General features: G+C 30.6%; 1 protein-coding gene and 1 long non-coding RNA gene across 8 annotated transcripts; both read left to right on the top strand.

Moving 5' to 3' along the window:
* Nucleotides 1–294: 294 nt before the first annotated feature.
* On the top strand, nt 295–2,554 carry LOC107935859 (cyclin-U2-2). Of its 7 annotated transcripts, none has more exons than XM_041074336.1 (4): nt 321–848; nt 940–1,131; nt 1,296–1,341; nt 2,389–2,554. In XM_041074336.1, the coding sequence occupies exons 1-3, from the start codon at nt 436–438 to the stop codon at nt 1,324–1,326; spliced, it is 636 nt and encodes a 211-aa protein (XP_040930270.1). In that variant the 5' UTR covers nt 321–435; the 3' UTR covers nt 1,327–1,341; nt 2,389–2,554. The 7 variants fall into 7 exon arrangements, 5 of the variants coding, with proteins under 5 accessions (XP_016723976.1, XP_040930271.1, XP_016723977.1 ...); XM_016868489.2 differs by having other exon boundaries at nt 1,296–1,372; XM_041074337.1 differs by lacking the exon at nt 2,389–2,554 and having other exon boundaries at nt 306–833; nt 1,296–1,391.
* A 5,658-nt stretch (nt 2,555–8,212) lies between these two features.
* LOC107935861 (uncharacterized) lies at nt 8,213–9,508 on the top strand. The gene is made up of 2 exons (XR_001694290.2): nt 8,213–8,795; nt 9,132–9,508. It is a non-coding gene; the product is annotated as an uncharacterized lncRNA (long non-coding RNA).
* Nucleotides 9,509–10,767: the final 1,259 nt, after the last annotated feature.

Below are 10,767 nucleotides of genomic sequence, written 5' to 3'. Positions count from 1 at the left end.
AATCCTCTTCCTCCTTACTCTTTTTTCATCCTTTTCATTCGGCGTTCTACCTTACACGAGTGAAATACACCTTTTCTTTTTTTATCAATATTTAATATCAATAAGATTCAAACTTAAAACTTAAAAAAAAAACAAATTCATCCGGCTTTCTACCCTACACGAGTGAATGTGACTTACACCTTCTTCTTTTTTTTATCAGTATTTGATATTAATAAAATTCAAACTTAAAACTTTATTTGAGACATATCGAGGTGTTGCTTAAATTATAATACCATTTCTCTCTTACTTTATTCACTACCCCATCTTTCTTTACATTACCAACTCAACGGCTGCCCCCTATTATAAATACTCATTAAACATCACACAGCCTGGGTATCCCTTCATTTTCCTCCTCTTTAGATTTCACGCTTATTATTTTCGTAACATTTTGAACTCATGGAAATGACTGCATCTTCCCTTACAATCTCTCCAAGAAAGCTTCGATCCGATCTCTACTCTTACTCCTATCAGAATGATGCAAAAACCCCACTGGTGATGTCAGTCCTGGCTTCTCTTATTGAGAGAACAATGGCAAGAAACGAAAGGATAGCCAAGAACTGTAAATGGGCATTGGCAAAAGATTGCAATAGCAGAGTTTTCGAGTGCCAGGAGACACCAGACATGACGATTCAATCCTACCTAGAAAGAATCTTCCGTTACACCAAAGCCGGACCATCCGTTTATGTGGTGGCATATGTATATATGGATCGGTTTCGCCAAGCAAATCCAGGGTTCCGGATTAATGCTAGGAACGTACATAGGCTCCTCATTACCATCATCATGGTGGCTTCCAAGTATGTTGAAGACATGTGAGTATAGTTGTAGTCTAGTTTCCCCCTTCCCATTATCTTCAAAGTATGCGTAGAGTATTAATCTAATAGTATTGGTACTGTTTGGTAGGAATTACAGAAATTCGTACTTTGCACGAGTAGGAGGGTTGACGACCAAGGAACTGAACAAGTTGGAGGTTGAATTTTTGTTCATGATGGGTTTCAAACTGCATGTAAATGTGACAGTGTTCGAGAGCTACTGCAGTCACTTGGAGAGGGAAGTGAGCATTGGAGGAGGATACCACATTGAGAGGACTCTAAGGTGTGCTGAAGATATCAAATCCAAACAAGTTGAACAAAAAAGATACAACTCCATTGCTCGCATTTTGTTGTAATTAATAGGGTTGCTTTTTTATTGTTTTGTTTTGCTTTTGCTTTATTATGTGTACACATTTGATGTATAAATATGTGATTGTTTTGTTTCAGCTTTGAAGTTGGGGCCAGTACAGAGGAGTGATGTATAAACCATATTGTATGTCTTCTGCTTAAGAAATGGAATACAAGTAATATATTATTTGTTAATACTATTCCCATGTTTTCCATTTTTGCTCAAATAATTTACATATATTAAAAAAAAAGAAAAAAGCTTTGGTACAATATCAAAATTTCAATTAATTTTGAAAAGCTTTTAATACAAAAACATGAATATAGATTTAAAGTTGTTAAGGCCAGTTGAGCTCTCATCATCATCCGAGTTAGTTGAAACTTGTGTTTAGAACATTGATTTTATGTAACAAAGTTATTCTTCATTTAAAGCAAAAATGAAGGCCTACATCAGTCTTTGAAATTATGAATAATCTAAAGTTTTCACCAATTATTTTCTATGCTTTAACATTATCGATTGTGGGTCAGTTTACATATAAAGAAGTGGGCGTTATTAATTCAAGGTGCCCGTCAAGTGGGCCACTGGGGAACTAAATAATGCTAGCTATCATTAAGATGCTGCAGTAGGTGAAAAGGTTTAGTCCTCTAAGTCTAACCATGATCATGTACCAACTTGATTCCCCAAAAGAAATGATTTATTCTTAATTTTAGTTTTTATTCTTTTTTGCATTCTTAAATTTTAATTTTAACCTAAAAATAACAATTAAATTCATTTGATCAGAATTTGTTAGTATCCTCACATTATGAATAAGTTGTGAATTTAATCCATATTAATTTATAATTTAATATATTTTAATCTATATACTTTTCAAAATTTAAGCCGCTAAATCATAATTAAAATGACTTAATTTCTTATAAATATTATGTGAAAATAACAAATTAACATAAAATTACACATATAATAATATATTTTTTTATAAAATTTTAAAAATATTAAAATTTAATTAATATCATTTAAATCAAAATTAAAATTTTAAAATTTTAAATATAAAAATTAAATCCACAACCCAATTTGTACATTTTATTTCCTTATTGTTGGATGGTAGGGTAGGCTAAAACAAAAAGGGTGTCATTTCCATTAGGAAAGAAACTCATCTTATTTCCTAACTAATGATATAATTATCTTATCACCCAGAGATAGAGGGACGGTAGGTGGAAGCTTGGCTTGGTGGAAGACGACAATGACATGAGTTTAAAAGAAAGGCGGCAATGTCTCCACTCTCTACACTATAGTCGAGGGTAGCTTACGAGTCTTTTCCACTACTTTATATTAATGGGCACAACATAAATGTATTTCTTTATATTTTTTTCGTTGTTAATTTTTTTTATTTCACAAATTTTAAGATTTCATCGTTAAAAAGTTTAAAAAAAAATTATTTTTGTTTAAAAATATAAGTTGAATTAATTAAATTGTAAAAATTTTCTATAAAAATTTAAAATTCTAGTTAGATTATCCATGATATATAATTGATTAAATTGATAAATTTTAATAGAAAATTAAGAAATTTAAATTGAAAGAGTAAGAAAATAATTTATACAAATAGAGACTAATAGCACGTTTTAACCTAATTTTTTTTATTATTTTATTTCTTACAACTAAGGTTGTCCCTTGTCCTTAATTATAAATTTTTAACACTTATCAATGTGTAAGTTGTTTTGTACATCTCAGAGAGGGAGTAAATTATTATAAGTAAAATAATGGAGTATGGGATGAAAGATTTAGTTTTTTTCAGAGTACTTTTTAACTGGAAATAGGTTTATTTATTAATTTATATTTTATAGGCTTGTGAAAGGATGAAAGGAAAAAGCAAAGAGGATGGAGGAGGAGGGAGAAAGGTTCATCAATTAAAGTTTGCTTTAAAATGATTAATTCAATCAATTCTCAGTTTGAATTTCATAACTTATTTAGAATCCAATCTAACCGCTGGACTTAACTCAAATTTATATCAAACACACAAACCTTAATAGGGAAAAAAAATCGATTGACCAACTTAATATGATGAATTGTTAGTCAATAATACTTAATCAATTGGATATAAGGGAAGAGGAAAGTTTATTGGGCATACTTGATGTTGAAAGATGGGCTAAGTGTGTGACGTTGAACAGTAATACTAATATAATCTTTTGCGCATTTGTTGGTCCTTTGGCCCTTTGCTTTAAATACCAAAGTGAAAGGCTAAATATTTACGAACCTTTGAGGCCCTAAAAGGTTCCTGTTTGGAGTTGAATGATGCAGCATACCAAGGATCCTCACCCCATTATTGAGCTCCAATCTAGGGTATAAATGTGCGATTTTTGAGTTTAATGGAACAAGCCCTTGTGCCATTAAATTCTGTCTCTTCTTCATCACTGTTTTCATTCTTAGTGTTTACTTTTTCATTTTAGTTTTGTTTCTTGATTCTCATGGTTATATGGTGTTCCAAGATTTTAAGTTTTGTAAAAGAGAAAATAGTTAGAGATTTTTCTTATTTGAGTCTATTCTAATTCCACTCGAAAATGGTCAAGATTATATGTGATTATCAAATATTGAAAGATATTGTTGAGGGAAGACTTAACTTATTTTAAATAAGTTTTTAACATGTTGTCTATTTAGAGCTGACAAACCCCTTAATTGATCACTAGATCAAGTGGTACTTTGCCTCCCCTTTAATGACCTAAATCCTATATAGGTTGGGGGATTCAAACCCTATACCATAGCCAAATGACCACCATTTCTTTTGGTTGGTCTAATCCAATCTCGCTCTATGGCCTTACGCTCCAAGTGGCCTTTTCAAGCACTTAAGATCTCGTAAAGTTGGAAAATAAAATCTCGGCTCAACTCAAGGACAATATTGATAGGGGTCAACCAATTATGAATAAATGACATTTTAAAAATTATTTTGAAAAGTTTGCCTCTTGGCACTCTCTCGACTGTCTATTGGCACGTCCTTGGCTTTTTGGTTATTTATGTTGATTTTTATGTTTTTTGTAACACCCCTTAACCATATCCCGTAGTCAAAACAGGATTACAGAGTATTATCGGTCACTATAGTTCAATTACGACTAATAAAGAAAGAAAATACAATTCAGTTCATAAAATATATCTTAAAGTTCCTTTAATGAGCCTTCGAGACTTAAAATGTATGTAAAAAAACCAAACCAGGACTCAATCTGAAGCTTATAAAATTTTTCATAAAATTCTTAAAATTTCCCCTTAATGAACTATACCACACGGCCGTGTGGCCACACCGTGTGGCTCACACGGCCTAGACATGCCCGTGTCTTCTACCCGTGGAGCTCTCTGACTTTTTCCTATGAACAAATTAATTTCACACGGTCAAGACACACGCTTGTGTGCTCAGCCCGTGTGGCAATCTGTTTTGTAGCATTTTAGGTGCAGGGGACACACGACCTAACAACATACCCATGTGCAAGCCATGTGTCTTACACGGTTCAGTCACATGCCCGTGTGCCAGGCCGTGTGGACTCAAAATTATCGTTAAACTTCAAGTTTACCAACCCTGCAATTCAACAACATCAAACAATCCAAAAACCAATTATTCAATCATTTTGAATCATATTTGAATCTAACCAAATCATGACCAACTAGACATTTTATGAACCTATGTAATGGATCTTTTTAAATAATTCACATACATTATCAATTAGTTCAAATTTATTTCAATTAAGTCTATTCATACAATATATCATTACCAAACTTAATTCTACTTATTTCATCATTATAATGACGGTACTAAATGATACAAATAAACATCCTAGGTACATGCCATTACCAACAATTAACATATTTCACCTTATTGAGTTCGAGATCGACCTGGGATGCTGATTTGACGGTCTGTCTTTAACCTAACCTGCGCACGGAAACAAATCATACGCTGAGTGTGAACTCAGTGGTATCTCTATAATCCGAACACTTAATAATATTAAAATGCAACATTTACATAAAAATCATATATCCTTCACAGTTATATAATTATTCAATACATAGATAAATTCCTTGTAACTAATTCAATTCTTATTATCTATTAATCCGAAATAGGTTTTCACAATAAATTCACAAACCATTGAACAATAATACTCTTCATTCATATTCAATTCAAAGATACTTAATTCATGTGTCTTTTTCATACTTCAGTTTACTGTTCAATATCAATAAATATTATTCAACGATTCAATTATCAATCAATATTCTGTGTTTATCCATTCTAGTAACAGTCAGTATTCTCAATATTAATCACTTTATCAATATTATTCAGTAACGATCAATTGTTCAGTGACAATCAATTATTCAGTACCAGTCAATTATTCAGTAACTGTCAGTATCATTTAATTGTTCAGTACAGTAATTTACCCCTTATTAACATACTCAGACCTAGACGGATACACGGAACCAACCTACATACCAGGATAGCATACAGTGTTTCATCGGCTGGAGCCGAAATACATCGTAATGGTAACAGTAACAATAGTAACAGTAACGGTACACAGAGTACCTCATCGGAACGAATCCGGAACAGTAACAGTAGTCGACACTTATCGTGTCTCATTGACACAAAGTCGGAATATCCGTGAACACTTCTAATCCTATGGCATGCCAACTATATCCGACTTAGCCCGATACTGTTAATAGGGTATTTAACCAATTTTCGGTTTTCAATCAATATGTATATATTTCAATTAATCACATAATTTAATAAATCAATACAATTCAATATAATTCAATTCACTTTTCATTAATATATAATCAAATTCCACAAAAAACACATTCATTATTATTTCACCACATTTTCAAGTCAATTCATTTCAATAATAAACACAATACCAATAATTCACATTTTAATTATTTACCATAACATTCATTCAAAATATAACAATTAATAATAAAATTCACTCTTTAATTCCAATCAATATTTATTACTATTCAAATATTTACCTTTAAATACTTACTATACTTATCAAGTAATAAATTCAACATTTAAGTATTAAGTTCAGATTCTAGAAATACAAATCGTAATTTCCGAGCTATCTGTAACACCTCTAACCCGTATCCATCGCTGGAATGGGGTTACGAGGCATTACCGATCATAAAACAATTCAGAACAGACTTTCTTTACAAGGTTAATCATCTAGTAAATTTTTTTATAAAGCAACTAACATGCTTCTGTCGAAACCATTTTATTTTTGAAAACAAACAATGGGGATCGACGTTTTAAAACCAAAATGTGAAGTTGCCACCAATCTTTTCGTTTAGGTGTGATTGGAGCACCTAATAAAACATTTAAATTAATTTTGGTCTACGCAAGTTCAAAAATGGGTTCGGGAGCCGGTTGCGCATGAGGAAGGGTTAGCACCGTCACTATGCCCAAAATTGGTACCAGATTGATCAAGTGTTGTCCTTAGGTATAGGGAGAATTTTTTTTTTGAAACATGACTTCTTTTTAAAACATTAGAGTAGCTCAAACTGGTAGTCAAAATTCTCTCGCTTTGAAAGTATGCAGTATCATATCTAGCACGATTGGACACGATCCTTTATACCTTCAAAAATACAATTGATTTTTGACTTTCAAGAGCTTGTTCGCCAAAAAAATATAAAATGATATCCAAATACCTGGTTCGACGAAAAATCATACCTAGCACGGTAGGGCACGATTCCCCGAATTCCTAAATATCGGATTTTGCCTTGTTTTAAAATCTTTGAGTAATAAGGAAAATTAAGAGTTAGCTTAAAACACCTTTATTTGTTTTAAAATGAGATGGAACATTTGAGGTATTACAAGGAAACATTTGTAAAAAGAAATGAATAAACATGAGATAATGTGCACAAATAAAGTACAATAAACCACAACTAATAAATTCAACAATTAAGTACAATTATTTTAAGTGAAATGTAACCAAATTCTTAATTATGGATGGAGAACAATTGATAAAACAATGACTAAATAATATACAACAACAATAAATATGGCACAATATAAAACAATCCACAAAGCATGTACAAAATAAAATGGAAATTAGAAGTCAATGTAGTATAAGACGATCTCAAAATAATGATGAATTAAGGAATACATAATATACATAATACATAAGTTGACATATTTGCATAAAAACTAGGGATATATAATTATTGAAATAGATATTATAGAATGAAAGTTTGAATCAAATTATATGCAAAATATTTTAGACACAAATCCATTTAAAAATTGATAATGTACATGGTAACTTAAATAAAATATAATATGAAAGAATAATAAAATACATGATAAGATATAATACACATAACGGATTCACGAAACATGCATATATAAATAAATTTAAGAATAATTATTTGTGAAAATAGTATGAAATTAATAATGCTTATAAAATTAAGTTAGCTTATAAATTATATATGTACCATTATACTTAAAAACATTTAAAAGAGATACTAAATAAAATACTAAGATAATATAATATAGAGAAGCATTTCAAAATAATAATTTTATAAACACAAAAATGAATTTCCCAACTAACCTTACATACATAATTAAATGAATTTTAAAACAATAAGTATTTTAAATAAGAAACCATTAAAATAATATATGTACAAATATACATAAAAATATTTCAAAAAAAATCTTATATAAATTATTAAAATAATATAATGTAAAATAGCTTCAAAATAATGATTATATAAAGTGAAGAACATAATTTAACATATATACATATATGAAGAACTAAATGAATTCTCAAAATCATAATGAACAGAAGACTTGATTTAAATAATATAGGTACCAAGATAACAAATTTTGAGTTAAATACTATGCAAAATAAAAAAGCTACAACCTAATTACAAATAAAAATATAGAAAAGAAATATTAACATAGATCAAATAAAAATAAATAAATGAATTTTAAATAATATGCATCATAAATTAAAATCTCAATTAAATTAATACATGTACAAACGTTGAATGTATGGTAGGCTATACAAATAAAACTAAATTAAAATTGAGTTAAAATACGAAGGAAAATTTAAAAATAAACTATTAGAATCAAAATAGGGACTCATGCGCCATGCTTGAAAATGTATAAGGACCAGAACTGGAAATAATCCACGTTTCAAAACGCTGAGCTTAGCCGTGGATCAAATCGCAATAGCATACAAATTCCCAGACGAAATTAAAAAAATAAGTGTAGCACAGGTTGGATCCAATTGAAGATTGGTTTAAGAGAGAAGGATCAGACATGGAAATTTCCCATTGGAGACAAAAAAGGGTGCAGATCCGACTTTTGAATCGGGTTTACACGCGGACCTTCCCTTTTCAAACGGCGCCGTTTTTTACAAAGGTTTTAATGCTTTTTTCCCTTCTTTTTTTTCAGATGCAGCCATCCTTTTAACCCAAACTAACAGCCCCAAAAATCAATTTGCTAGAGTTTCCTGCATCCGCCGAAGCCACCATTTCATTTGGTGGTCGATGGCATACCAGCGGTGATAGATGATGCCTTTGGATCCCCTTCCAACTTCGATCTCAACGAAGTGAACAGAGATCAATGGCCGATTCGCAAGGTAAGACTTGCTTTTCCCTCCTCTTTGTTTTAAAATGCGGATGATGAAAACAATGGAAGGAAAATAGATGAAAATGACAGAAAAATTAAAAAGACTAAGAATATTACCTTTTCAGAAATTGTTTTTGAAATTTTTTTATTCAGTATGCGTATAGTATGTGTATATGCATAGTGTGCGTAAGTCCTCATAGATTACAAGTGAGGCCTTTTTATAGCCTGATTTTACAGAGAAATAATGAAAAATAGGAAAAAATTACATTATCTGTCATTTGTTGTAAATTCTGTTATTTTGCTCTTTCTCGTGCGTTCTTTTGCTGCGTTTATTTCCTTGTCACAGATTCTGTCGACGTGGAGGCGTACGGAGAAGAAACCACCCTTGGAGAGGTGGAGGTCGTGCATGAGGATCCCTCGTGGAAGGCCAGTCCTCGGGTGCTAATCCAGCATCTTCCAGAAGCTTCTGGTGTTTCCCGACTACTGACCTTCTTTTTGGGTCTTGGATTCAGGGATTTGGGCTATTCAATTGGGTTTTAAAAAATATATCTAGGCTGGACTGTATTTTTTTGGGTTAAATAACTTGTAAATGGGCATTGACTTATTCTGGGTTGTTTATTGTTTTTGTTTTTATTTTTTATTTTTTATTTTATTTTGTATGGTCCCGGGCGAATTGGGCATATTACAGCTTCAATTCTATAATTCATAAAATTTCCAAGATTATATTTAATCAATACAATAAAGAATCATGAAAATCGAATGTTAAATACGTAACCAAGGATATGTCATTCCACATACCAATCATATATGTACACTATAACAACTATGGCACTCAAATAGTTTAAATATAAAATATCTTATTATCTTACTAATTTTATACACATACTAATTAGTAAGCAAACATACATCATTTCATCTTATAAAAGTGATATATTCCATTATAGCATTTGTTTACCTAAATACAACATTTGCATATCATAAATACATATAATTAACAATCCTCTTAGCATATGCCAAAATATCATCAACTCAACCAAATAGGCCACTCAAATAATTTATCCAAAATGTTCAAATAATGTGCCATTTAAAAACGACACATAATCATATTCATTTCATGTCTAATCGGCAACAAAGATCTTCTAGAGCATATTAATTGATTTTCAAATAATTATCAAATCTATCTAATCATACCTATCATTATTTTATAACTTAAGCATACTCCAAAGTACCACATATACTTTATATACATTTTACTAATTAATGCATTACCTATTATAACTCAAATACAAACATCATTTACTTCATAAACTGAAACATCACCTTTTATCCTTACACATATATACCTTGAGTTAATAAATATATCATACCATTTCATCTCATGCAAAAATATATATACAGGTACTGAATCACCAAGTTGACCATAATCCTTTCATATATTTTCACCAAATAACCGAGTACACAAGTACATTATACTAGCTTCCAAATCAATTCATGATACAATTTATATTTCACAAGAATAAGTCAATAACCAAATATAAACATATATTCCATACACAAATCTTATCTACCGTGTAATAAACATATCAAAATAAACTTTTTCTATATTCGAATATAACCTATCATCCTTTAATACCAAATCATGAATAACACCTTAACCAAATTAACAACCAATTTCACTTATACTTTTATCTATCCATATGTCATAACCGAATCAACTAAATGCACATATCCAAAATCACCAACGACTTCAATGCACAAAATAGATATCACAAATACCATTCATTCAGGACACATAATATAATACCCAAATGAACTTAAGCCATAATCAAACAAAACCGTAATAAAGCGTTGAAGTTAGGCCATTTTCGCATGGCTTAAATTATACAAAACCAACATTCAACATTTCAAATTACAATCTAGCCTATACATGCCATAGGTTCGAAAATTTAGCTTATAAAATACCGAAGACAGTCGATAGTGTG

This window comes from Gossypium hirsutum, chromosome A08 (assembly GCF_007990345.1).
Source record: "Gossypium hirsutum isolate 1008001.06 chromosome A08, Gossypium_hirsutum_v2.1, whole genome shotgun sequence".
Lineage (NCBI taxonomy): Eukaryota > Viridiplantae > Streptophyta > Magnoliopsida > Malvales > Malvaceae > Gossypium > Gossypium hirsutum.
Note: the sequence above shows the minus strand (reverse complement) of the source record. Positions and strands in the feature narration are given on the sequence as shown.